Raw genomic sequence first — 13741 nt, 5'->3', positions numbered from 1 at the left:
ATAAAATAAAAAGAAACAGGAAAAAAAACCGTGCTAATAGTATATGGTTAGCACTAGGCAGGTATCTTTTTATTTTTATTTTTACGCCGATTCTTCCTGTTTCATTCGTTCTCGTCCCTCCCTTACGGGGCCCTGTCTCCGGAGGGGATCCAGCCGACGCTTTCTAGAAGCATGGAAATTGGGCCAGGTTCGTCGGAAGGAGTGGGATGATCAGGGGCGCCGTTACGGGTATCTCGCTGCAAGAGCCGTCAAATGTCGGTCGAGAGGTTGCTGGCATCCGCGTGTGCACGACGTCGATCACCTGCCTAAAGGACTCTCTCGGTCGTGGAATTGGGGTTTTTTTGCTGTGGGAATCTCGACACTGGTCGTGGGACGGGGACTGGTCTGGGTCTCCAAAGTCGGGAGATGGGGATGGAAGAGGGGCGCACGCCCAAATGGGACAGCATCTTGCTTCGAAGAAGGCAGATTTGCGCAAGATATCAGATGTCAGAAAAGACTAAATAATGAATCGGATCATACCTCTCAGCAACCCCGTAGCGTATACGAGGTGAGAAAGCTGCTGGTGAAGCCACCCCGAGCAGCTCCTCTCTCGCCTCCTCTCCTCATTCTTGTTGACGAAGAACAATTTTGCACCTTCGCATCCTTGCCTCCGAAGCCAGGCCGCGCAACGTTGGCCTCCCCAGACGCGAGGTACTTTCTACAAATATAGGGGTATATATGCCTGAGTTAGGTACTTAACCTACCTACCTACCTGTGTAGGTAACCTTCACGCATGAAAATTCTCTGTACACACTACAACAAGGTACTGGCGGCGACCTGGGTGCCTCTACGGTATAGACATGTAGGTATGTAACTGGTCGGTTAGGTACCTTCTTCTAGCAGGTAGAGGTACAGGTATGCAATGTAGACGGTACGCTCATGCTAGAGAGGACATGGATGTCATGGATGTGAACATGCGTTGTTGTGCGTCCACATTTCCGACGGATGCTGATATGACATGTGGTAGGATGTATATAACCGCAGTGCCGGCTTATATCGCCAACACGTTGAGATTTCAGGTATCTGTTACTAAATGCTATCGGAGCCGACGCTGCTCTAGTATGATATTACCTACGGTCTGCTATATTACCTTGCATGTCGCACGCCATGCATACCTATGAGTATCTCTAGGTAGGCGGTAGGCGATGCAGACCGGCGCGTACTACTAACCCACCTAGGTAGATTAGTATTAACCTGCAAATTCGTTAGGCACATAGGTATAAGCGCGCCCGTCCGTCGTGGAGACATGGGAGAAAGAGAGGGGAAAAAAAAGGAAAGGTGGAGAGGTTTCGGGCAGACATGAAAGCAATGATAATTAATAATGATTATAGCTTATGGAGAGGAGGGGGGGGGAGGGGGAGCGTCGGCTTTTTTCTACCCCCAAAAATGAGGATAATAATAAGAATGAGAAATTCTACGAAATCAAGGACCCGTCGCCCGTATCCCGAATAAACTGCGCTTATCATGGAGCGGGGGAAACGCGAAACCGAAAGAAAAAGGAGAAGAAAAAGAAGAGACGACGACGACGATGAGTAGGAAAGTACCTACTAATGAAGGAGGTATATAAATTGACTAGGCACCTAGCTCTGACCATAACCCCCCCACAGACCCTCCCGCTACTTTCCCTTCGCCCTATCATCGCCCTACCCTCCACGTCTTCTTCCTCTCTCTTCTCTCCCTCCATCGTCCACGGCGTTGCATTGCTACCCCGACCGGCGTTAGGCGTTTGAGCCTCTCCCTTTCGCGAAGCCCTTCTGACTCATCGCACTACTAAACACAGCCGCCTACTTACCCGTACCCGTCCGTCTCCTCCCTCCAAGACCGACCCTCCACTACCTTTGGGGTCGACTCGCAGCCCTGGCCCGATTCCGTCTTGATACGGCCTCGGGTCCTGGCTTACCTGCCTTAGGCCTAGGTACCTGTGGTATGTAGGTATTATGTGCTTATGGATGGGTGTATATCGCCGTACCGTATCTGGGGGAGACGGAGGTCTGAGAGCGTCCCCAAATCGCCACCTCGACGCTGTGTGGAGCAACTCGATGAGGTGATTGAGGTGATCGTTGACTAACAAGGTGCTATCAGCACTACCCGAACAACGTCCCGGGAACTGCATCGACAGCGGTCGGGGCCCAGCGAGCGAGGAGCTCGTTTCGAAGGATCCCGTCCTGGCAGCTGTTTCCTTGGGGAGCCGCTAGATCCCGACGTGAATCCATGGTCGCCGTACCCTCGCGCCAACGGACGGGGGGCTCAAATCCCACTGGCCGATGGGGCTCAAAGATGGTGTTGCGCCTCAACCAGCTTGGCCTCTCCTGCAGTCGAATCAGACGCGCCCATTAGTCCCCGTTTCGATCGAGGTGGCACAACGCTCTCCGGGTCCTGCAACCATATCTTTCGCATGCTTAGCAACCAGCAACCGAGGCAGGGGGATCGAGCTGCTGTGACCAACAGATGTTTGTTGTAACCACACCGCACCGTCCTACTTACATGCTGGAACCTGCTCTAGAGCTCGTCGAAGGCGCTTAGCATGGCCTCGTCGGAGCCCTGGGATCTGCCTGGCTACCTATCCGGAGAGCACACCCGGATGATTGGGCGCCGGTTGTACGGGGATTATGACTGCTCAGTCGCCAGGCCGGGTTTTTATCCTCAACTTGGCATCGAGGATTGTGCCGATACAGCCTCGCACATATTAACCTGCCGGTTTCGCCGAATCACCGTGGTCAAGCTCCTACACGATGCCTATGCATTAAATTGACCGGCCGGCCTTATCTGTCGTCTCCGTTTGCGTAAGCCGACCTTTCTCGGTCTTGGGAGAGGCCCCCATCCAGCTACGGGCTAATAAGCGTCCGTTCGTGTTCTTGGGAAATGCATTTCTGCTGATAACGGACCTTGCCTTGCTACTTTTATTACCAACTGCTCGCGCCACTCCCGGTACATGTTCCGTATATCCCATCCACCGACACCCTGCCGAGAAACGGGTAAGCACCAACTCCCGTGCGTGGCCTACACCCTTTCCTTGTCGCAGGCGATGTGGCTCTCTAACCACACCGGTTGGCTTGTCTCATCTCGGTACTGTACGCCCAGGTCGTTCTATTCGTGGGATTTCGGCAAGTCGAAGACAACCACGCCGCAATCCTATTCAGTGATGCTACAGCACGCCTTCTGGGAGCCCCGGTTGGACCTTCGGTTTTCGCGTGGGGCGTTGAGCGCTCCCCGTATGCTCTTACACTCCCTCCATTGGCTTCGCTTCCAAGCCGTCTCTGCATCGGACTCTCAGTCCCCTAAGTATTCCGGATTCTCCCCAGTTCCCCGCATGTCGAGCTATCCTGACCGCGCTTTTATTCTCCTCCAAATAGGTACGGGGGGGGAGAGGGGAGGGGGGCTACGCCAAAAGTTAGTCATCGCATATACTCACCGCCAGTCTCTTCTTCTAGATTGGTAGATGGAATCTACTACGTAGAGGGCAATCCACGAACCACCGTAGACCAGACGACCGAGCGGTTCTGAAGGGTTTGGGATGTCTCGAAAGCGTTATGGCGGAGTAGACACCAAACATCGGCAACGCCAGCCTTGTCGATGGATGACGTCGCCCTAGATGGATCTGCACCTCCGTCGATCACACCGAACTACACATATTACGCCCACCCATCACCCCTGGGAGCGTTCTAGGCTTTCACAAGCAATTATGTTGCAAGCTTAGAATGAGCTCCTGCTCTCGGTAGAAGAAGAAAACGCGCCTCGCTCCCTCGGCCTGCCCGGGCGCCTTTCCCCTCCGGGTTGACATGCCGCCCCGGAGAGTCGACCTTATCCACTCTAGGTGGTTGACAGACGCCACCCCCCGTATCAGAGGGGCGCACGACATCTGCAACCGGCCGATTTGGACAAATGCCACTATAGTTTCGTTTCCACCTACTGCCGTTCATACATGACCGAGCCGATCTTGGGACAGCCGGGGATATCCGGCTGTACAGGCGGCCGGAAGCATTCTCGGATGTAGCCATGATAAGTCTCTGTCGCGCATCGCAGACACATACACCTCCCCCCCCCCCCCCCCCCACGCGCCTCTTCCTATCTGCCGGTTCCACCAATATACTCGAGTATATGATACTATATGTGAGCGAAATCGCGCTAAGCGCGATGACTGGCCACGCATTCCTCCTCCTCTTCCACGCCTGTCCCCCCGATACACCACTTCGCTCAGTGTTTACGATCCCGGTGTCTGTTTACTTCTAATTGATCGACCGATTTTCAATTTATCGATTCCTTGTAAACTTTTTTTTCCTCTCTTTATCTCTTTGGTTTTCCTCCCAGGCCTAGTACACCGGGTATGCAGTATTTCGTGCATTATACCGTGTCTCCTCCCCAATGAGCGACTCCACTCCAGTGCAGAGATAATAATGGCGCTGCAGTACAAACAACGCAGGCTTAGACGGCCCGGGAACGAGCGGGTTACTTGCTCCTCTCCTTGCCTCGCGGACGCGCGTGTTTCGGTTTGCGTCCTTGGATGGCGCGAGATGATTAGAGCATATGCACCCTTCGTTTTCAATCCATGTCACGGCTACACACCATCTCTGCGCAAGCCACATCAGAACAAGGTATATTAGTTAGGATTTAGCTGCCCTCGAAGAGGGGGGAGGGTAGGGAGACACATCTTATTGTACGGCCATTATTCTAAAAAGGGTATCATCTACTCCGCCTTGGGCATCTCTGCATGGGCCGCTGGAATAATAGGAAGAGCAACTCAGAGCAAACAAAAGAGAACACCTGACAGGCTCGGGCAGTACACGACCCGGCGCTTGATAACCACCAAAAAAAAGGCCTATCCAGTCCACCGAGCGTTGTTACCGGTTTCTCGAGTACCCTGGGGAGAGAGCCGTGGAAAATGGACTCGATCCGTCCGCCCTTGGATATCGAAGCGCACCCACCAAGCAAGCATTTGCTGGCCACGCTTAGCCGAGCTGTCGAAGAGAAAAAAAAAAGGTATGGAGGTTTACCCAATCCGGGCATTACACATCAACGAAAGCAAGAGATTTCTCTCCGGCACCCATCGTCACCGAAAGTGCAGCCGTATGATCGAAAATAGCATGCTTTGCAATACGTGCAGCATGACGGCCACGCTCGTCGGCAGCAGCTCGGGCCACACTGCCAAGTCCATCTTGCCCTCGACGTTCGCGTTGACCCCGAAGATCCACCGGATCAGGCCCCCGAGCACGATTCCCGCCGCCAGCTCACAGGCCCACGTGATCATGGACGCGGAGAAGGTCAGCTCGAAATCGTACAGCTCGTCGGGGTCGTCGAAGGCGAAGTAGGGGTACACGTCCTTGTTGGCGCCGAAGTGCAGCACTAGGATGCTGCCCAGGAAGGTGAGCATGCTCACGTTCTGCGCCAGGAAGCGGATGAAGACGTTCCGCGTGCAGATCTTTTGGTACGACGCGTACGACAGCGTCGTGAGCCCCAGCGTCGTGAGGATGCGGTGGTAGATTTCCGTCATGGTGAGCGGCGTCAGCACGATGAGGAAGCCGGACGAGAGCGCCTGCAGCCAGATGAACTGCGAGGGCGAGCGAAGGCGCGCGTATAGCGCGCGGACGTAGGTTTGATACGTCAGCATGAAGTATCTGTTTTGACGGACCGATTAGCAAGCGAGCTTCTTCCGCCCTGCGAGCGAAGCTAAATTCTACGGGAACCCCGGGGGATGGGGGAGGTAGGGGGGTTGGTTCGCCTCACAACTTGAAGATCCAACTCAGGGGGTAGCTGCCGACCCGCTCCCCTTCATTGATACCGAGGATCCACGCCGTAAGTGCGTCCAGCAAGTGGACCGTCACGACCCAGCTGTAGACGTAGACGATGGTTTCGAAGCTGTTGTGCGGCAGCGTCCGCAGGTAGATCTCGGCGTACGCCTCCCCGAGCAGGTAGGCCAGCAGGCTGACGGCCAGCGCGAGGCAGAACCATATGAAGCGCACGAAGCTGGCGGGCAGCCAACTGCGCCGCTGCATCAGCGCCGGCACTGCGCGCCGCGACTCGTCCACGACCTGGAGCGTGGCGTCGGGGTCGAACGGGTCGGACCCCCGAGTGACCAAGCCCCTGCGGCGGCTCTGCTCTCGGGTCGCCGAGATCGAATCCCCCTTGCCGGTCCACCACGAGCTCGTGAAGATACGCTGCGTCTCGCTCAGGGGGTGCCGGAGGCCAAGGTGGCGCTCGTGCGTCATCAGGATGCAGAAGGCGATAGCGACGGGCATGGCCATGATGACGAAGGTCCAGCTGATCCAGGCCGTGTTGTGCACCGTCAGGTAGCGCGCCTCGGGGACGAGGTACACGGGGAGGGGCGCGGCGAGAGAGAAGACGGCGATCAGCGAGACGGTGAGGGGAAAGCCGAGCGTGGACGGCCACCAGTTGAGCGAGTAGAGGTTGAACAGCTTGGTGATCCAGGTCAGGGCGGTGAGGTTGTAGAAGCCGTAGTAGACGAAGAGGAAGAACCAGAAGTTGACGCGGACGCGTGCCTCGCCGTGACCGGGGGCGCGGTGATCGCCCGGCGGGGGCTCCGGCGGGGTCGCGCCCGAGTGCGAGGGTGAGAGCGGATACTGCGGGAACGGGAGGGCGCACCAGCCTACGGCCTAGACGTAATCTCGTTAGCACTCGACATTCGGCTGTTACCCGGGTAACTGGCGGCTCTTAGCTCTCCCGCTTGCCATCTCGCGCACGCCCATCTACATTATATATGGAGGTAAACGTATTCCCCCCCCAACACGGTAGATCCGCGTCGGTGACAGCCGAGCGAGTGACAGACGGGTACCAAAGATGTGAAAGGGCAGAAGAGAAGAGGCAAGAGGGGGATGATGGTTCAACAGGAGAAACTCACCAGAGCGGTAGGCAGGAAGACCAGGACGCCCCATCGGCTCCACCAGCTGTTAACAACGCGCTTGACGGCCGCCTGGCGGGGCGCAATCCACAAGTCGCGGACACTCCGGCGGGCGAGGCGGGCGAGGCGGCGGCACGAGCGCCAAACGCGCTTTCCGGCGCGCCTGCCGCCATCGAAGCGCCCCACGCAGCCGCCGTCCTCGTCGTCGCTATCGTCGTCGCTATCGTCCGGGTCCCCGTCCTCGTCGTCGTCTTCGTCGCCGTAGCCCGAATCCTCGTCCCCGGGCCCGGGGGAGACGAGCAGCGCGCCGTAACCGTAGCCGACACGGACACTACCGCGGCCGTCCTCGCGGCGGGGGTGGCTCCACGAGACGAACGGGGGCGACGCGCGGGCTGAGGATGGTCCCCACGGTGCCGGCGGCGGGACGGCGCGGAAGCGGCCGAGCAACGGAGAGGCGTCGTTGGCGTGCTGGCGGGCGGCGCGGCCGGTCTCGGTGCCGGGGATGAAGGGGAAGAACTGTGGCATGTTCTTAGGTAAGGCGTTTTTTTTTTCCTTAGGCGTTCTTGGCTCCCACCCCCTCCCGCCTCTCGCCTCTCTCTCCCGTTGTTGTTCGGGTGGGCTGTCTCGCCTCTGCCTTCCTAGATTTTAGATTTTACAGCTGCCTTTTCCCCTCCGGTCGCTCGCGCGCGATATTCAAGGACGGCGCAAGCCTCTCCGGCCTTCACTCAGCTCCTTGTAGCTTTTTGTAGATGGGACAGATGGCTAGGGCGATGCCAGGGTTACATGACAGGGCCGGGAGAGCGCGTAGGCTACGTCCGACGGAGGCAGACACTTTGCGGTCGAGGCCAGTGCTGTTTCTAGGGCGGGTCGGCTTTCGATTTCTGACTTTTAGCGGTATGGGGCGTAGAGGGTGGCTGTGTGAGAACTCTCTCCCTCTCTACGCGTATGTCTCGCTCTCTCCCCTTCTGTCTCCCTTCCTCCCCCGAACTCTCCCTTTCCTACTTGTTTGTCGATCTTCAGGCGCCCGGGAGGGCCACAGCGGAGGGGGGAGGGTAAGGCTGGACTAGACGAGAGGGATGATGGATGTCAAGTGGGGGTGTCAGGGTAGGTAATGTGGCATGTCTGTGCTCGTGATCACGGTGCGCGGCTGTCGCAGGGTCTGATCTGATTTCTCTGCCTGCCGTGGTTGGTTACCTGAGTTCCGATCTGCGGTACGGTAGTATGTGTAGCACGCGGGCGTTGCGCGCGGGTGTGTATGTGTGTGAGTGTGTGTGTGGCGCAAGAGGCAAGACAACGAGAGACATGGGAGGGGGGGAAGTTCTGGAGCGGGAAACTAGAAAGGGACGGTGCGTGCAGGCGTACATCCGGACATCCAACATCGAGCAATACGTCGGAGCGGACATGCATCCAGACACAAGCATATACAACCCCCCCTCCCCCCGCCGGCGTGCACACGTGTAGGTAAGGTAGAGAGATAGGTAGGTAGATGGCTGGTGGGACGGAGGGGGGGAAGGGGGGATTAGATACCTAGGTATGTGTGAGGAGGCGGGCAGGTAGACGGGCAAGGTCAGCAGCAAGGCGTGTATGGCGAGGCGAGGTGAGGACGGATGCGAGGTGGACGGAGGGACGTATCGTCGGTATGCTGGCGTGTGTGCGGGTTGCGAAGTGGGTGTGGGATGAACAGGTGGGTGGTGCATTGCAGTGCAGCGCGGCGCAGGGTGCTGCGGTGGTGGTAAGAGGTGCGGTGCGTCGGAGCTTTGCCGCTGCAGAAGAGGAGAGCGCGTGACGATGACGGCTGAGTATATAGGTACCTATGTAAGGTTGCATAGGAGATAGGAGGTACCTAGGTATTATCTACTCGGGTTAGGTGTAGGAGGTACCATAGGGGTACTTGGAGCCAAGTACCTGTATGCGGGCACGAAGGCGGGTAGGTACCTCCCTATCTACCGAACCTACGTACGTAATGCGCGATAATTTCACAAGGCTAGGAATAGCTCGCGGGCACGTGACATCCTGATTAATTATTCAATAAACACCCATTCTGATCTTCTCTCAATATCGGATACTCCCCTCGATCCCTTTGCATCCTCCTCTGTCCATCCATCCAGCGACGACGTCGGGTCGTAACCAAACTCCTTCCGCAAAGCAACTAAACCCCCCCGAACAGATCCCAATAAACGCAAAGGCACACGAGAAAACACGCCGCAAACAGAGCCAAGTCCCCCCCGTCACCCTGTAGCTGGCGCACGCGGCTTGGCGCGGTGCCTGACGGCCTCCCCCCGTCTAGCCCAAGGTTGACGGGCTTCCAGCCTCGAGCCTCGACAGTTTCATCAAGGCCCACCATCACCTCTTTGTCAACCTCGTTTACTACAACATCATACTCGCGTGGTCGCGGCCGAACGGTCGCTGTTCGTGGCTTTGTCAATGGCGTGAAAACCCCCCGATGGCACGTTGAAATTGTAATGCCTACTTACCATGCAGAGAGAAACGGCGCTTGTTTCCCCGGTCTCCCGCCCTGGGTAGGATGAGAAACATTCTGAGAAACATGCCGTCGGGGCCGTCCATTTTAGCAATCTGCCCTTCGAAAGTGTCATACATGGCAGTGTTCAACTCGTGTCCCTTTACCAAAGGGTAAGCTGTTAGGTGTCCGCGTCAGCTTTCGGGCGATGCCGTGACTCCTGGCGAATCGACTAACCGTGGGTGAGTATATCTTCGGGCCCTTCCTGGCTCATAGCTTCCACGTTGACCGGACGCCTGAATGAGGCAAGATCATACTGCACCCAACGTTGCAAGGGTGTGGTCAGGGTGTATCTGACTGCTTTCAAGTACAGCCAAAATCGCTGACAAGGAAGCCGCTTGTATGCATCCATGATGAGAATGCTGTTCCTTCGTCGGACAGTACCGGAGAGGTAGCCACTGTGGTGATCGACGGCGCGCCACAAGGAAAGCATCAAGGACACTTGCTCGGAATCTTCATCCCACGTCTGCGCCGTTCCGCCTGCCAATGACGGGTTAGCTTGTTGTCGCGTTCTCGTCTTTGAAGCGACAACTGCCTACCTAGTCTCTCATAATGCTTGCGATCGACGAGGGCGTCCTGACCGTGTGCCATCATTTGTTCGTAAAGCCTGGCACAGGCCAGGTTCCTCACGCGAGATGCCTCTGTGCCTGCGATCTCCTGCTCCCCACTCAGGTTCCATATCGGCTGCACGACCCTGCCTTTGGTGCCCATGAACTTGCCCAAGTCGGAGAGGTATCGCTGCTGTCGAACCTGGTCCTCTCCGCCTAGGTTCTTCCCTACTACACAGGGCTCTGTCAAGAACCATTCCAACGTGTCTAGGAACGTGTCCTCCTTATTAAAGACGATGCTCGTACCGTGGAAGGCGTGGTCAAGCAAAAGACCGTTGACGACCCGCACGTGATGGTCAGATATTCTGAAGATAGGAAAGGAGAACCTGTCATTCTTGTCGTACGGTGGTTTCCACCCAGAAGGGTATATCCGTCTCGTATTGCTCATCCTTTGATAGTTGCAGGTTGCCTTGCGCACGGGGAGATCTTCCAATAAGGACTTTCCAGGACCAAAAAAGGCTTGTCGCATAAATTGTTTCTGCATCCTCACACCTACGTCGGGAATAGAATCATCAGTAGGCTCGGGAAGATACTGGGATCGCATAACCACCATGAGCCGCGGAGATACAGGCGAGAATTCGTGGCAGCGCGGACACGAACTCGAGTACTTGCCGGTGTCCTTGTCTTGAAACCGGATCGTCGGCCCTTCGCAAACGTTGTAGCTATTCTCCGAAAGGATAAACTCGGAGCGCGGGCTCTCTGGCGTGCATATTGTCATGTAGGCGGAGCCTACTTCGTCGATGAAGAACTGGGCGTGGGAGAAGTAGATGCTGGTCTGGAGGTGCCGCTCCCAGACGCGGTCCGCGTCCATCTCGACGTCGATGATGGCCTCGAGGGACTCGTACCAGACGTCGATGGGCCGGGTAAACCCCTTGCGCCGCATGTAGTGCGCCATGAGCTCCCTGTCGTCGTCGTCGTAGTCGTCGACGGCGGTGCTGGCGTGGTACTTCTGGTAGAACTGGCCGCCGCGGAACTTGAGCAGGAAGAAGAACTTGCGCAGCAGGTCCTTCTCGGCGCGGGTCATGCCGACGTCGGCGCGCTGCGCCGCGTGCGCCGCCACGATCCGCCGGTACAGCGCGCTCGCCTTCCCCTCGAGCCCGCCGAACTTGGTCTCGAGCCGCCGCCGGTCCGCTGCCGCCGCCGCCTGCGTGTACATGTCGTACTTGCCGCACACGCGGCTGACCGCCGCCTCGTCCGCCGCGAAGCCCCCCTCCGACAGCGCCAGGCAGTTCACCACCGCGCTGCCCGGGTACTTGTTCTGCTCGTAGCGCCGCTTACGGCCCCGCTTACGCCCCCCGCCCCCGCCGCCCCCCGCGTCGCGGTACACGTACGGGTGCGCGAAGTTCCGCAGTAGGAACTGCGGGATGAAGTGCTGGTACTCGCGTCGGTCGGGCGCCATGTTCGCGTGCGGGCGAGAGTTGCGCGACGGCGGAGGAAACAGGCGCGGGGGTCAGACGATGAGGGAGGAGAGGTGGGCGTCGGGGCGCCCAGCCGCACCCAGTCCCTCCGCACTGGCCTGCCTTTGGGCCGCGCCAGAGAGAGAGGAGCCAATGGAGGCGTCGGCCCCCTAGGGAGGCCTCATTGGACGAGCCAGGTCGTGTTGTTGGGGGCACAACCGCATCTTGTTGCCGCACGGAAGCGTCTCGCATTCTTCTGTGTATCTGGTTCTGAGTAGCCAATAGTACTCGGTACTACTTGATTAGCGATTGGCTTCTTGAACCGGCTGGGTGACGGCCAAGACATTTTATCAGAGTAAGTAATGGTAGCACAGTCAATCCCGCCCAAAGTACCACTCGTTGCACCGCCTCGGCCTGAGATGGAGCTGTTGACGGGCTTTGGAGAGGCCATGCAACGGGCCCAATCCGGAATCCGGCTCGACGCAGAGAGGAAGAAACGGGACGTAATCTGCATGAGATAGAAATACAAGATTCTTGGGGCGCCTAATATACCTACTTCTTACTCGTGTCTGTATAGGTACGTCGGTTTCGTGAAACCGCCCCAAAACACTCTTTAATACCTAGGTATCCGGTTCCTCGAGATCAGACCGCTTGGACAGTCCGGGCAGCTGACAGAGGCTGGAAAATCTAAACGACCTTTTCGAGTAATAGATTTCAACCTACATTTACCATCGTACGGGGCCAGTTAGGTAGATTTAGAGTTGAATGGGTGTTATAACTTTGAGGTGTAATAGTGTTTATTACAAGAGACGATTCAGGGCCGGGAATCAGATTGGGTTAAATCACTTTCGGTTGGTTACCATCCCGGTTGCTTTTATTGACGTCTTCAACTAACTAACAAACGAAATACAACTTCTTTTAACTTAGTGCTATTAATCACAACGCGCACTTCCATGCCGTTTGGTTTGGTTATACCCAGGAAGGGATTAGTCACGGAGCTCGCTTCGACCCATCCGCGGCTACGAGATGCTGCGCCGAGTTGTCCCCGCAACGTCCGACTTCGTGTTTAATCGTAGAAGCGGCCACAATGCTGAAGGGATCCACATCGGTTTACTCACTATGGCTGAGCTTTGATTCAAAGCTAATATGCCCACTTCCTCAACTACAGGGAAGACAAGGAAGACAGCAACCAAGTGTATATAGAGCTTGGTTGGGGGAGGATAGCAGGCCATCCAGAATCCACACTTCCTCCAAGGTTGTCCTAAGAGAGAGATTCTTCGCCTGTCTAAGGCATTAGTAAGAACGCGCCGTTACGAGCCCCATACTGCCATAGACCTGCTTATATGACAGGTATTAGACGCCGACGCTTCTCCACCGGGTCCGCAGGCTTGTGGCTTCTCCGGTAACCAACCTACACTTGCTGAAATTTACAAGCCGCTTCATCGACCTCGATCAGGTGATCTCGAGTCCGCCGGAATTTATAGCTCAGCCCACAGTTTCTAAGCGTTGCTCTTACTAGCTGCCAACACGAGGGCTGATAGCTAGGTATAACGTCCCCATCCTGCGCCGACTCCCATAATAGAAATCCTTCTTCGCCCCACGCCGAAAACGGCACTCCCAAGCACCAGCCACACCTAGAAGAACACGGACTAGCAACTTTCGGGGTAGAGACGAAGCCAAGGCCCGGGCCACCGTCCGCCGGACCTGGCCTGACCTGCGCGAGCTCAGTTGGCTCAGGGGGCTAACAAGCCAATGCGAGGATGCCATCTTGGTCCGGCTCTCCCGTGTGCGGCCATAGCTACGAGAGACGGCCAACGCGGCCCTCAGCACAGCCATTTTGGCCTGGGGACACACGATACAGAGAGGAGGAATATCCTGACCGGTGCAATCTCGATCTGAATCCACGAACGAGAGAAGGAAAAAAGAAAAAAGAAAGAGAGGCAAAAACATACAACACCGGGGATTCGCTGGTCGTCACCGACCCAACTACTAATCCGGCGGTATCCGGTTTATCTAGGGGGGAGCGGACGGGACCCCGAGTTCTCCGAATCCTATGGTCGTATGTGGTAGTTCGCCGGTCGAATTCCAGCTATATACCTGTCTACCCGTCTACCCGCCTGTCTCTCGCCACCCCCCGCGCGATCGACGGTCTCGCCCCCCTCGCACGGCGCGCCCCCTACAGTCACCGACCCTGCATTGCCCCCCCCCCTCCCCTCCCCCGAATTGGGCAGGACGTAACGCCTCGCGTCTCTGGGCGGCGAGACAACAGGGCGGCGGGTCGCGAGGCGGTGGCGTCGGCTGGGAGCGGCTCGCCGCTCGGTCTCGC

At 57.1% G+C, this 13741-nt stretch overlaps 3 protein-coding genes across 3 annotated transcripts; all 3 read right to left on the bottom strand.

Annotated features, from left to right (window-relative positions):
• Positions 1 to 4826: 4826 nt before the first annotated feature.
• On the bottom strand, positions 4827 to 7749 carry GGS23DRAFT_460511 (uncharacterized protein). The gene is made up of 4 exons (XM_051514115.1): positions 6893 to 7749; positions 5761 to 6647; positions 5031 to 5651; positions 4827 to 4975 (listed from the first exon to the last, which is right to left on the bottom strand). The coding sequence occupies exons 1-3, from the start codon at positions 7415 to 7417 to the stop codon at positions 5087 to 5089; spliced, it is 1977 nt and encodes a 658-aa protein (XP_051373438.1). The 5' UTR covers positions 7418 to 7749; the 3' UTR covers positions 4827 to 4975; positions 5031 to 5086.
• Positions 7750 to 9409: 1660 nt separating this feature from the next.
• On the bottom strand, positions 9410 to 11506 carry GGS23DRAFT_460508 (uncharacterized protein). Its single transcript, XM_051514114.1, has 2 exons — positions 9950 to 11506; positions 9410 to 9890 (listed from the first exon to the last, which is right to left on the bottom strand). Exons 1-2 carry the CDS (start codon positions 11415 to 11417, stop codon positions 9583 to 9585), a joined length of 1776 nt encoding a protein of 591 aa, XP_051373437.1. The 5' UTR covers positions 11418 to 11506; the 3' UTR covers positions 9410 to 9582.
• Positions 11507 to 12821: 1315 nt separating this feature from the next.
• On the bottom strand, positions 12822 to 13595 carry GGS23DRAFT_460474 (uncharacterized protein). The gene has a single exon (XM_051514113.1). The coding sequence runs from the start codon at positions 13363 to 13365 to the stop codon at positions 12931 to 12933; it is 435 nt and encodes a 144-aa protein (XP_051373436.1). The 5' UTR covers positions 13366 to 13595; the 3' UTR covers positions 12822 to 12930.
• Positions 13596 to 13741: the final 146 nt, after the last annotated feature.

Source organism: Durotheca rogersii, assembly GCF_024521655.1.
Source record: "Durotheca rogersii strain YMJ 92031201 chromosome Unknown GGS23scaffold_6, whole genome shotgun sequence".
Classification (NCBI taxonomy): domain Eukaryota; kingdom Fungi; phylum Ascomycota; class Sordariomycetes; order Xylariales; family Xylariaceae; genus Durotheca; species Durotheca rogersii.
Note: the sequence above shows the minus strand (reverse complement) of the source record. Positions and strands in the feature narration are given on the sequence as shown.

Excerpts from the sequence above, each read along its gene's own strand:
- GGS23DRAFT_460474 (XM_051514113.1), bottom strand. The coding sequence starts at position 13,365 with ATGTTTTTGCCTCTCTTTCTTTTTTCTTTTTTCCTTCTCTCGTTCGTG.
- GGS23DRAFT_460511 (XM_051514115.1), bottom strand. The coding sequence starts at position 7,417 with ATGCCACAGTTCTTCCCCTTCATCCCCGGCACCGAGACCGGCCGCGCC. Across the intron at positions 6,648-6,892 it reads TCTTCCTGCCTACCGCTCTG|GCCGTAGGCTGGTGCGCCCT; the intron begins GTGAGTTTCTCC and ends GATTACGTCTAG. Across the intron at positions 5,652-5,760 it reads CTGAGTTGGATCTTCAAGTT|ATACTTCATGCTGACGTATC; the intron begins GTGAGGCGAACC and ends CCGTCAAAACAG.
- GGS23DRAFT_460508 (XM_051514114.1), bottom strand. The coding sequence starts at position 11,417 with ATGGCGCCCGACCGACGCGAGTACCAGCACTTCATCCCGCAGTTCCTA. Across the intron at positions 9,891-9,949 it reads CAAGCATTATGAGAGACTAG|GCGGAACGGCGCAGACGTGG; the intron begins GTAGGCAGTTGT and ends CGTCATTGGCAG.